General features: G+C 31.6%; 1 protein-coding gene across 5 annotated transcripts in view; it reads left to right on the top strand.

Moving 5' to 3' along the window:
- The window catches only part of LOC126745480 (uncharacterized), a 43,305-nt gene that overhangs the window by 21,111 nt on the left and 8,168 nt on the right, over positions 1 to 14,026 (top strand). For 4 of the 5 annotated variants that reach the window (XM_050453332.1, XM_050453335.1, XM_050453336.1 and 1 more), the window contains 8 exons: positions 48 to 276; positions 336 to 423; positions 4,532 to 4,746; positions 4,801 to 5,003; positions 9,250 to 9,455; positions 9,513 to 9,615; positions 12,048 to 12,213; positions 12,271 to 12,477. In XM_050453332.1, the coding sequence (XP_050309289.1) occupies positions 48 to 276; positions 336 to 423; positions 4,532 to 4,746; positions 4,801 to 5,003; positions 9,250 to 9,455; positions 9,513 to 9,615; positions 12,048 to 12,213; positions 12,271 to 12,477 (1,417 nt within the window). The remainder of the gene's footprint in view (positions 1 to 47; positions 277 to 335; positions 424 to 4,531; positions 4,747 to 4,800; positions 5,004 to 9,249; positions 9,456 to 9,512; positions 9,616 to 12,047; positions 12,214 to 12,270; positions 12,478 to 14,026) is intronic. The other variant, XM_050453333.1, reaches the window with a different exon arrangement.

The raw sequence follows: 14,026 nt of genomic DNA, 5'->3' as shown, positions 1-14,026 counted from the left end.
AAATATTAAAATAATACCTAAACCCTATGTCACCTATTTATTTTTAGCATTATATATGTAAATCATGCCTTGTTTTTTTCGAACATGAACTCGAGGCTCAAACCCATTGTCAGGATATGCACAAAGCAGAAACGGGCGGCAATGACGATCTAAATTTTGTACAAGAGTTAGAAGACTGTAAAGAAGACATATTGGTAGAAACGGAACAAGCCGAAAAAGGCAAATTAAGGGGGAAAAATAGGGTTGCGGTTACCAAAAATCCTTTACGCGCTACCGGTAAGTTTAATATTATTAAAAATTTTGTTAGGTTATCTATTTGTTTTTTATTATTTTAGGAAAACCGTTGTTTTTGAGTTTCAGTTTGCAAGAACTGCCTTCCAATAACTTAGTTTACTATCAAGCATTCCCTTGGATGTATAGTTTGTAAGTTTAATTTTTGATATATTTAGGCTATAATCACAAAATATTAACCCAGGGGAAATAGAAGGGGAACTGCAATGCTATCGTCAAATCATAAAAGATTAGTTCCCGGCCGAACCGCATTTATTTCGCATGACGTGGTGATCGCATTGGCGGGAATTTTGAAAGCATGATATCTATTACAGTTTATTTTAAGATCGCTTTTTTAAAGTATTTAAACTGAATTGGTGCCAATTTAAATATATTGTATTCGTAATTATTTTCACGCACTATTTTGGACCAATTCAGTTTAAATTCGATTTGAATCGATTAATTAAATATAAAAGTATCTACATTATGTACGAAGTGATTTTTATATTTCATGCAATGGCATTTGGAATTTATCTTTTGATTGGAAAAACATTATAAAGGATGTCCCATTGATTTTTTTTTCAAAATATTAGGTAATAAAGTATTTAAATTATATATTATATTTTGAAATCGCGACGTTTAATTGTTTTTTTTTTTATAGATTCTTAATCAGCATTAAAAGTTAGCCATTGTATGAAATAGAAAGAATTACCCTGTAAATGTTAACTAAATTAAATCGAAAGCAAACTATTAGAATAAAAAAAAAATAAGAGTAAAAGTATTTTTTGTCAACCCAGACCTTTTCATTACAACCATTTTTTATAACTAAATAAAAAAGGATTACACAAGAAATAAGTGCAACGTAACAACAATTTTACTGACTAGAAACTAGAAGAAAATTATCAAATTGGGATCGGTTTAAATAAAACACATTATGAAAAGGTATCTATTTATTATAATATATGGATGTAAGAACTACTTTTTCTTTCTTCTCTTCTCTAATTATTTATGCATGTTATAGGCATGTAGTTTTACAGGGTCAAAGTTGGCCGCAGAAGATTTTGATTTTACTAGATATTTAAATTTTTCCCCTCAAATCAATGCCCCTACAAATTTTATTTATTTTCTTGCACCACCAAAATATGCAACATTTAATATAATTTTTCTAAGAAGTGCATCCTGTTGAGGGTGATTTGGACAATTAAGAAATTCTTTATAATGTAAACTGCAATCTCTTTGATTATTATATAAAATGTGGGGTGCCAATTTCATAAGGTCAGGGTTATTGATCTGACTTAACCACATTTGTAAACGCTCTGGGTCTTTAGGAAATCGGTGCATCACAAGTGAACCAGAGCAACTTGGAACTGAGCATTTCTTCTTTGAGTCCACATTCAAATGTTCCATGTTTAAAGAAATAAAATATGACAGTAATCTGCAAGAAGTATACAAAGCCTATTTAATTGCAAAGAGGTTGTTACCTTTTCATATTGTTATTTTTAATTTTATGTAAAAATTGATACTGGAAGATCATTACAAAATTCCAAGTTAACAAGCCTTATATCCAAGCTTATTTCTAATTTAAGTTGGAGTAAGGTTTTCACAATGAAGCAGCAAAAAAATATGCTTGAAAAATCAAGATTTATTTTTTTATATCAAAATCAAGAGTCATTTTTTTATATCAGGCAATCCAAAACAAGTAAAAAAATTGGGAGGCAGGCACTTTTTGGGTAGGAATTTTGTATCAAAATTTTTTAATTCACAGTTGGCACTACTAGAAATTGTTATAATTAGTGTTTTTGGTATTTGTTATATTAGGATCAAATTGAATTAACTTGAAAATACTATATTTATTTACTTTGACGAACAACTTTACAGACTTTAAGCTGCCCATAAACAACGATTTTTTACAACCTACTGGATTGCCATCAGGATTGCTTACATTGAAATGCCAAAGTCCTTTGGGTACCCCAGCCCCTCCCACCCCCCGCAAGTTTTTAAATAGGGCCCCCTATTTTACGCCTGGGAGTCAAAAATTTCTTGAGCATTTATACAGGCATGTTGTTTTTTATTTGTATTTTTTTAAAAATGGTCGAGGGGCCCTTTATATCTTTGGGGCCCCCTCACAATGCAGATTGCCTAATTGGAAACCCGAAAACACTATATAGTAGGAGAGCCAACTGCAAATTTTTGAGCTCGTCCAATAACATAAGCTCTACAATATTGATTTCAAATAACAGGATACAGGTATGACACGTGAAATTATTGTTAATCTCTTCCAAAAAAGTGTGCCATGAATTTAGCACAGGGTGAAGAAACATTTCTACCTATTTTGATCAGTCTCCAGTGGTATATTCCTTGTTGCCAAATAAAATTGATTGGGTAAAGTATAAGGTATAATAAGTATTAAAAAGAGTCACCGTTTTTATAACTTTTCACAGGATAAGACGATATGCAAAGGAGCGATTTGACTATATACGTACCATAAGATGAGCTTGAGAATTTGCAGTTAGCTAATGACTAGTAGGTAGGTATATTGATACCTATAGTATCAAAGGCAAAAACTATATTGAATTATGAAACTATAAAAAGCAAACATTTCTCTTTAGGTGACTTTTCTGAAGTAAAAATAGGCCCTATTTAGTCTATATTTAACATTTAGTGGCGTGCCAATAGGGCCTGCATTGTGAGGAGCCCTGGAGGTTCAGGGAGCCCTGCTCGACCATTAAAAGAAAAAATAAAAAAAAAATTCGTTTTGCAATACCCAACTAAATATATTGTCTAAAATAGATTTTGAAAGTCCTAGACGTAAGAGAGGGAGCCCCTTAAAAAAAAATTGTGAGGGGGCCGCAAAAAACTTCAGCGCACCACTGTCTAATACATTACTTAGTATTAATTGTTGTTCTATAAAATTTATTATTTTTTGTATGATGACTAAGCAAGCAAAAGAAAGGAACTAATTTATAATTAAACTATAATTTTAAATTTTAGGCATAAACAATAGGTAATAAGGAGTAAAATATAAGTAAAATCAAACCTAATAGTAGGTAGGTACCTATTTACACTTTCCTACTTAGAAAACCAAAGTGGATTGGATGATCGCCCACGTAGTATCGCACTATCACAAATAGTCTAAAATGTTTAATTAAATAATACTAAAGAAAATCGATGGAAAAATCACAAATCACAAAAGTTCGCATTCGCAAAGGGGGACAAACAAACAACAAATTACAAAATCGATAATGCAGAGGAAGCACCCTCACTTCGTGGTTCGGCCGGGAACTAATCTTTTCATTTGACCTTGGTCGTAAAGGATTCTTTTCTATCTCCGTAGGTTAATATTTTGTGGCTATAATCATTAAGGTATTAATGGTATGTCTTCCGCTGAACCTATATTTATTTATTGAAATTATTATGTTAATATGATATAATGATTATCAACAGCGTTTGTACCAGCTTTCTGTTATGAGTTCAACAAGTTAATAGTTGAAAAAACACAGGATGTTAGGTTAACATGCGGCAAAATTTAAGGGATTTTACAGTTATATACAAAAATTGTGAAAGATGCATTTTTTTAAATGGAACAATCTGTATGGAAGCTGTAATTAGAGCCAGGGGCGGTAACACACGCTATTAGAAATTCGTTGGCTTAAATAAAGTTAATTTTTTTTTGTCTACATGTTTCGTACAATTTTTTTGATTTTTGTATGTTTTGCAAAATGTTTATCCTCTGTAAAATGAACTAATTTGAAATAAATGTTGCAAAAGTCGTATTATTTGGTGATTTAATTATCAATATCAATAAAATTTTAAAAAACCGACAAAAAATTTAAAATATTCAAAAAATAATAAGTGATGCGATAATTTTTGTGGAGTGTGTATTATTGAGATCCGATTCAGTCAACTTACTTACATGGGATCATTTTCCGCGTATCATAATTTCTGTAAAACTACCTCACTGGTTGCTGGAAAAAAGTGAAACATCTAATAAATGTGTTTTTATACCATAATATCCTATGCCAAAATCCAGTTCAATATTACAAACCGTCTTAAAAAAAATAATTTAAAAACTTTAAATAAAACTAAAACTTGTATCTTAAAAATTAAGCATTTTAGGATCAACACTTATATGATCTTTACGATTTAAAGTCAGTCCAAGAATATCCCCTTCAAACTATAAACATTCATATTTGTGTACCTTTAAAACATTTCTATTATTTACATATGCATAAATGTATTGCTAATATTATATTCCTTTCAGCTGTGAAAAAAATTTCAATAACCCAAACTTATTTGAGAATTTTCGAAACAACCGGCCGTGGCAAGTACTAGACTGTGATTTACTTAATAAATATTTACCCCACCACCATGAATCCTGTGATATTAGCGTAAGAGCCTTAGATATAAGAAAGAAAAATCCGGATCCGCCGGTATTTAGGAAAATGGATTTATTTGAAAGTTGCAGTTTTTATGAAGGTTTTTATTATTAATTTTCGGGTTTTCCCTTAAGGTAATGGGAATGGTTTTTAGGTGAAGCAACAATTTTTTGCGGCGGTCCTATAACAGCCATGGCATGGATGCCCACCCCATACAATATAGAAACTATGAACCAAATAGTGGCAGTGGCAGTGACTAAAAATGCGGAAGCAGTATACAACGCGCACGAAAACTATAACGAACCGTGTATAATTCAGTTTTGGAATTGTGGCCCTTTAAATTCACAACAGGTAAAGGTATTCTGGAATGGGCTTGTTGCCGACTTTTTTTTTTCGCAATTTTTTTCATACAATTCAACAACACTTAACATCCTAAATAAACTGTAAAAATTTCAGCTTTCTATGTATATCCAATCTTTAGATATTCGACGTTAAATATTGAATATCCGTAAAAGCCGCTCCCTCCATTTTTGACGTCACGCCGCAGCAGCTCTCTGCGGGCGGCCGACCCCGAACGCATTTGAGTCGGACATTTCAGTGTTTTTGATGTTATTATTTGTTATTATCTAGTTCGCCGCTATAAAAAAGGGTCTATTTTGTTTGATGCCTGAATGTAATAAAACACTATTATTATTAGTTAAACTATTGTTTTGATTAGTGGAGTTTTGTGCAATGTTTTCAGTCGAAAGAGGCTTCATAAAGGCAGATTCTGGGAATTTGCCAGAAGTAGATATGTTTATTGTGCTGGATTATTTTAATAAAAATAAAGACTATAAGTTCAGAAATGCGTGGAATAAAATTGATAAGGTAAGTAGTCAAGTTATAGGTATAATATACCACTATAGTAATAGGTAAAAATAATAGAGTAAAGAGTGATAGGTACCGGGCGTCTCATTTTAAGTAAGATAACAAAATAACTTGGAAAGTTTGGCGCTGGCGACTATACTGCGCTTTTTTCACATAAATACTAGTATTAATGTGAAAAAAGAGTGGGTTGCTCGATATATGAAAAAAAAAAATATGGCACAAAGCGCCCACGCTTTTTTCACCTTAATACTAGTATTTTCCGTTTATTATTGTTTTCAGCTTATATTAAAAATTATTTTTTACTTTTTAGTTTGATATGCTCTAAAAGCGTGTTTTTTTAAACTATATTTATTTATTGTTATTATTATAATTATTTCTTTTTGAATAATTTATTAGATTGCTATCTACGTATTTAAAATAATTTATTTTGTAATAAGTGTATTGGGTTAGGTAGATTAGCTTTGGCTAGACTTCGCCTATGTACATTTTTGGTACTAATAAAGACAATAATATTTATTTATTTATTTAAAATAAATCTTCCGATTTGATAGGAAAACCATTAATTTCAGGTCTGGTAGAAAAGACTATGGTGATAATGCCATTGGATATGTACAAGTCAAACAGCAAGGAGTACTTTGTGAACTAAAAGCTAAAATTACGCCAGAACATGAAATAAAGTCAAAAAATTACGATGTGTTCTGTGTTATTAACACTAATGAAAAAGAAGTAGTGGAAGCAAAATGTCAGGGCTGTGCAGCGTCAGAAGGAGGATGTAAACATGAAGTAGCATTTTTGATGTGGTTGCATCGACGTAGTGAAGAACCTTCTCCAACAGAAAAAGTATGTTATTGGAAAAAGTCAAAGTTATCATCTGCTCCGATAACAAAAAAATTTATTTCATCATCTGATTTTGGAAAAGAAATTAAAGCGGTGTATAATGATTCGGTACTACAAGAATATATATATATACAGCTAAAAGGCAGAAAATTGAAAATACCTTAATGCGATATGAAAACATTGATAAATATTCGGATCTTTCAATCCATAGCTTAGCAATTTCATACAAAAATTCATTACAAGCAGAAATAAGCTCAACATGCTTTGTTGAATTTATTAAAACAAAAATGAAAAATCAGTTAATTTTAGATGTAGAAAAAGATACTAGAAAACAGAGTGAGAGCAATATTTGGCAGGAAATGAGATATGGGCGAATTACTGCATCAAAGGCTTATGCTGTGACCAGATGTCGAGTTTTAGATGGATGTTTAGTCGAAAGCATTTTAGGGGCAAAACTTTTTCAAACAAAAGCAATGAAGAGGGGATTAAATTTGGAAAGTGACATTTTAAAAGTATTGGAAAACCAAATGGGGCAAAAATTCTCGAAAGCAGGAATATTTCTTTCTCAAGAAAATCCTCTAATAGGTGCCTCTCCTGATGCTATAAATAGTACATCTGTAGTTGAAATTAAAAGTCCAACAACCGAAAAATCATGTTTAAATTACATAGATTCCGACGGAAATATTAAGAAAAAATACTTGTATCAAATTCAGATACAAATGTATCTTAGTAATAGAGCGCATGGAATTTTTGTCATCTCACATCCCGATTTTGAAAAATATAAAAAAATTACAATTAAACATTGTGATTTTGATGAAAAACTTGTGAAATCTGTAATAAAACAACTGAATAAATTTTGGTTGGAAAACATTTTTAATAAAATAATGTAAAATATTACTCTGTGTACTTATTTCACTAAATAATCTTGTAAATTAATATATCTACAAACTATTTGCACTATTAAATCTAAATATTTAACTAAACTTAAATGAACACTAGCATGAGGTTGAAGAATGGAAAATTCCCTTATTCGAGAAATCACTCGTTCAACATGTATTCTTAAGCTTGCAATTCTTTTTGATTCTGTAACTTCATTCTTCGAACTTTTTTGATTTGATGAAACAGATGGTGGTCTAACCAGTTGATTATTATTGGCTAAAAGTTGATTTTCGAGATGCTTAAACCCTCTGTCGGCCATTACTTGAGCTCCTGGATCTAATTTTGCCAAAAAAGTTGATTCTTCAACTATCATTTTATCAGTAGTTCTACCACCAAAGCCACTAGAAATGTAAGAAATAAAACCATTTGGTGTACATGCTATTAAATATTTCATAGTGTTACAACCTTTATATTCTGACCATGAAAGAGACTGTAGTATTGGGTTGCTTGGTTTTTGTATCGATATTTCAAAACAGTCAATAATACATTGAACATATTTTTATCTATGCCTAAAGGGAATAGGAAGTTTTTCTTGGACATCATTTAATGATTTAAATTGCACAAATGGATAAAGGTAACCTGCTAATAAAGGTATAGTTTTTTGAATAATATTACATACCCTAGCAACTTGTATGCCAAAATCGTCAGCTAATATTCTATAGGATAAATTTAGTTTTATCTTTTTGAAAGTTAAAAAAATATCTAATCTATCTAATTTACATTTTTGCGCTAGAATATTTACAATAAACAATGAATGGCTAGGAATACCTATATAAAGTTTTGGATTTCTTTCTATTAAAAACGTAGATCTTTTTCGTATTTCTTCTGAAAAGTCCATATTCGCCATATATTGCGTATTGTCAGAATCCGACATACTTAGCTGTGACAAGCTAAATGTGGACGTAGAGCCGCTAGTGGAAATAGAGATAGAATTATTTTTTTCAGCAAACCGCATTATCTTCGAATTATTTTGCTTAAATGCACATTTTCTTTTTTTCTTCTCTTTTTCCACTGGCACCAAATCATCTGGCATACATTGAATTCCCTTGCTGCGACTTTCTACCTTAAATAAAACTTGAATGCCTACATCTTTTTGTTTCGGTTCTGTTTCGCTTGTCACGTTATCTTCTTGCTCAACATCCTCGATTTCAGCAGAAGTCCCAGGAAGTAGTAAACTATGAATCAAAGACCGATGTTCTTTTTTTTGTAAAAACTTCGACTGTTTCGCTTTATGTGCTGTTACTCGACTTTTTTGGCAATCAAAAAATCTCGGTACTACATTTGGCTTAATAAGAATATTACCTTTTTTCATAGTTTTTAAATACATATAATTTTCTATGTCTTCTTTTACCTAAAAGAGGTTAAAGATATAAAATATTTTTTATTCTGCGTTATCATCGCAAACTTTAACTTACATCAAAATGATCCTCACAACAATAAACGTGTGATTTACCAGAAACAAAAACTTCTCGACGCATAGCTTTTTGCCAAACCTTCCTAGCTGTAGGATCAGAAGGCACGTTTATAAATAGTTTCTCAGGGGCATTTTTTGAGGTATTAGGACACTCAGGTACAATACAATATTTCCTCGTAGTTTTTTTGTCACTCATGGTACACCAGAAATTAAATTAAAAAAAGTTACAGAACAGAAAACACCACACGAATACTCGCAACAGACTAAACAAACACGTTTTTTAATTCGATTTCCACTGTTTCTGGCCGTCTCCCGATACCGGTGCGGTCGCACCGTCTCGTCTGCTGCATCGTGACGTCACCCGAAGCTCCGCCCCGTTTTCGCGTGGAGCAACTTTGTTAATTTTTTTAAGGGGTTAAAAGTAGGAATAAAAATCTAAAAATTTGGGAATTTACTTTATAGGTGTTTTTCTTTCGATTTGTAAAATAAAAAAAAATCGAGAACGGGCCCATTATAAGCCGAATTTTAATTTGTTTTCTTTTTTAGAGTAAACCTATTGCACCCGAGTTATTATATGGCTTAGCACTAAACGCAGGTCCGGTATGGGACATCGAATGGTGCCCATCTGGTTGCCTTGATATTGTTCCGATTAGAGAAAATGAACCATCCAGACTGGGACTCTTAGCTGTGGCCACGTGTGATTCCCTAGTTTACATTTATAGTGTTGACGATGTGAAAAATGAGGATGACAGGTACTGTTTGAGCGGTATTTCGGCAAACAGAGTGAAATTCAAGTTGTTTGCTTTTAGGGGTGTCATTTATAAAGCCGACCCACTTATTAAGTTACAGTTAAGGATAGAAAAGTGTTCTACTGTCCAAGACTATTATGCCACAAAGATATCGTGGACGAAAGTAAGTAACACTTTATTAAAATTTTATAGTTATTTCGCACATCTCGCTACAGTAAAATTTCTATTGGGTTCAGTCCATATTTAGTTAGTTAAAATGACTAAAATTAAAGACTGCTTGGAAGAATCTAAAATGTGTAACTTTAGATTTTTCCAGGCAATTAGAGAAAACACTATTTTTTCATTTCTTTCAGGTAGCTAATGTGACAACATTTTTGAGCTTTAGATATTACGTCTAAATCACTATTGTATTACCATCTAGAATATTTACTATCTGTTCTAGTCTTTAACCCAGATATTGCCACTGTTCTTTTAAAAACCATACTGCCATTTTGCCAGAAAAAAATTTTTACACTTATTATTTTAGAAGATAAAACTGGCCACAAAAATACTCATGGCCATAAAAATAAAATAGAAAATTATTAAATTTGCCTTTCCGTGAGTCATTTGCGAGAAATTAGGTGTTCTTTTTAAAGGACAGTGGCATAATGCACTACTATATAATCTCGTAAATATTTTGTTGATGGCTTACCCAGTTAAAAAAATATGACCATAAGTAAGTATATTTATTTTATTAGAAATCTTAACACAAAACTTAACTCCTGCTAAAACTTATTTTAACAAAAAAATATCCCCGTAACATACTAATAAAGAGCCCTTAGAACAAAAAAGACTTCAAATAAACTATTCTTTTGTGTGATATTGCTCGAAACAATCCTTGGGATGTAAGGCTACTTTACACTTTTTACAAAAAAAGTTGCTTTTTTTGTGACACAAAGCACAGCGAGTTTGCTTTTCTTGGTAAGCAACCAGATGATCCACTCGATCATATTTGGAAAAAGCATGTGCTTCTTTTGGAAGTTTACTTGTCCTTCCTTCCGATTTATTTTTGAATGATTCCAGTATTCCCACCGCAATGGACCGTTTGAAACTAAGATGATCCATTTTTTCATCATTGAATTTGTGAAGACGCCACGAGTTTTGTAGAGCCATATCAACAAAATGACTAAAAAGGGGGAAGTACTATTTTTTGCCTCGAATGGATGTTCTGTATAAACTTACGTTTTGGTCTGCCCTATCTACTCCACCCATGTTTTCGTTATATATTTTGATAATATGCAAATGCTTTACTGATGTAGCAAATGCTTTACTGATTTTTACTTCCTTAATGGTTTAAAACAATTTAGTTATATTTTGAATTCAAGGAATAGAATTTTAGATTTAGTTGTAGGTACTAATTCTTTAATAACCGAGGTACTTAAATGTAATTACCCATTAGTGCCTGAGGACAGTCATCATATGTCGTTGGAGGTAAATATTAAGTTAAATTATGAAAAAAAAGTCGTGTGTAATTCTTATCAATATTTATCTAGGCAAAATATGCAGTTATTAATGAAAAAATTCGTTCTCTTCAGTGGAAGGATTTATTTTTATCTCGTGATGTAGATAACAACATCGAATGTTTTTACGCAGAACTGAGTAATATTGTGAATTCTGAAATATCAAAAATAAAAATTAAAAAGCGCCAATATCCTTTATGGTTTTCTAAGCACACTATTAATTTAATAAAGAATAAAGTGCAGGTGCACAGAGACTGGAAAAAATACAAGCTACAGTCTGACTACGATATTTTCTCAAATTTACGTAAAACTGTAAAACTAAATATTAGTAAAGACTATAAAGTTTACATTACTAAAACAGAGGAAAATATTAAGCATGACACAAAGTACTTTTGGTCGTTTATTAATAATAAAAGGAATACAAAAAATTTGAAATGATAAAATTCTCCGTAAGCAATTCGGTTTTTGTAAATTACATGAGTTTTTTGTCGTTTACGTCCCTTTATAAGTCTCAGTATTTTTAACTTCGTTAAACTATTTTCCATTGTCTAAACACTGATATGGTTTTTGAACGCAATCGCCGTACCACGTATGCCCGTCTTAAATTTGGACGCATCCAAGTTTTCTCGCAAACTCCTACGGTGCGGGTATCACAAGCGATCACCGCAACGCACGCATCGCATTTAGTTAGGACATACCGTTATCGCCCGCTTCATGCCCGCCCGCAATTCACTCTCGCCGTACACTAAGAAATCCGATTATAGATGCTATTAAATTCTATAACAATTTACTTAGATTTATAAAGAATTTTAATAATGGTAATATTTTTGTTAAAAAATTAAGAGACTCTAAATCTATTAATTCAGTAATATTTATTAAGGTAACTTTAACCTTTTCTGTGATTTTTATTATTATAATTATTTTTTGTCACTCGAGGTTAGTGTTTCAAACACTGATTAGCGGTTTCGTTATGTTTTGAAATTGAACTGTATACCAATAAATTTATTAAACGAATGATTTTTTAACAAAAATAAAAGTTGTATCACTAAACTATTGCATATGTAACTTACAAACTGGAAAACTAATTCGGTTTTAGGCCAGCGAACATAGATACGTTGCAGTAGGTTACTCCAATGGAATAATTGCATTATACAATTTACTCTCATATTCTGCGTCCCCTTTATTTCACTCAAAAGAATCCTCGGGACCCCACGTAATTTTTTCGTGTAACAGTTTTCAAGCACATTCTGCATCAGTAACAGGTAAGTTTTTCGATTTTCATGCTCTGTTTTTTTTTTTAAATTGTTGCTGTATTTCAGGTCTCGTTTTAAATAATTTACTTGGAGGTAACCGGTGGTGTTGCTCCACATCCTCAGACAAAACGTTGATATTTTGGGACTTGGAGTCCAATACTGTACAATCGGAATCGGGATGTCTTAAAAAATTTGGTTTGTCTGACGTGGTGTGGCCAACTTTATGGCCAGTGGTTTTCGCTACGAAAGATGAAGCTAATGTCAACAAGAATAGTAAGCATAATACTAAATTCTAATATATCGAAATTATATATACAAAAGTGGACGTCCAAACGAAAGGAGACGTTATTACGAAGGAAAGTTATTACTATTTTTCTGATTTTTATAAAAATCGCTTCATGAATGATATATACAAAATTTATAGCAAGAATATCATAATTTATTTGCTTGTTATTTAGTGCGAGTGTAGCTCTAAAGAGTGCACCTCTTCATAAGTATGATTTGTACGTGTAATTGCTTTTTTTTAGTAAAAAAAAATATATATTTCTCAGTATGCTTAATTTTATCAAACAAATTATTTGCGTTTCAAGTGGCGCTGTCAAAAACAAATTTCCTACAAAAAGTTAACAAAGACAGAAAAAGCTACTTATTTAATAAAGATTCTCATACGGTGAAATACTTTCAGATAACTGTATTACTTATCTGTCTTTTTTGATTTTTATGAAGCTAATAATTTTTGGACAAAAATCACTTCTCCACAACTATTTCTAAATAATGTAAAAAATGAATTTTACTCCTGCTAAACATCACTATAAATGGTCAAAAATATGAACCACCAGCACTAATACACATTTGGCAACGGCGAATTAAATTACTTTTTATACGGCGGAAGGCTCTTCCATTGTTGGTAATGAGTTCTACTTTAGCTTTATTTTCATTGATGAAAACAAGTTCTTTGAAATATCCTCATAGAAAAAAGTCTATGAGGTTCAGGTCAGGTGAGGGCGGCGGCCATTAAATTGTTCCTCCGCGTCCAATCCAAGATCTTGCCTTACGATTCGGATAGTGTGAGGAGCTCTATCGTGTTGTAGCCACATGTCTTGGCGTGTTATTAGAGATACGTCTTAAAATAAATCATTCAAGTTATAATATCTTTTAAAACTGCTTTCGTGACTTTTTTTACAGTTTAGGGTCTTGTCTAGTACGGTGCAGCATTTTCCGACAAAAACTGATTTTTTTTTCATATGTCAGTGGCCAGAAGTGCTTAAACGTTGCACATGAGAAAGATATGACTTTTATAAAGACCTTCCTCAAAACAATATTAAATAAAACTATAACAAGCAAAGTAATTTCGAAAATAGATAAAAACGCCTAACAAACGTTCACGTTCTATTTATATGAGGACACGTAGTAAGTATTTCCAGATGCATGAAAAATTGCACGCGTTATACCTCTTCCTGAAATGAATAGAAACGATGTCAGCATCATTTAGTTTTAATCTTCTCCCGAAGATGCATCGTTAGCGAAACACCTGTCGAGAATAAATTAAAGTAATATAATAATAATAATATAAATCAGTTTATTTACAATAATGAAAAAAAAATTACAAAATGATTAATTCAATTTACCAGTAAATAAACAATAATCATAGAAGTAGTAGTACTTGTACGTACGTGATGACTCTTATACATAATAATAAACGTAGATAAAAATAAAGAATAATAATAACAATTGGTTCTTGGACTTGGATAGTAGCTACAGGTAATTTAGATTTTGACAAGTTTAGTATTTAATGTCCTTTTTTCGGGATTTGGGTCATATC

Source organism: Anthonomus grandis, chromosome 16, assembly GCF_022605725.1.
Source record: "Anthonomus grandis grandis chromosome 16, icAntGran1.3, whole genome shotgun sequence".
Lineage (NCBI taxonomy): Eukaryota > Metazoa > Arthropoda > Insecta > Coleoptera > Curculionidae > Anthonomus > Anthonomus grandis.
Note: the sequence above shows the minus strand (reverse complement) of the source record. Positions and strands in the feature narration are given on the sequence as shown.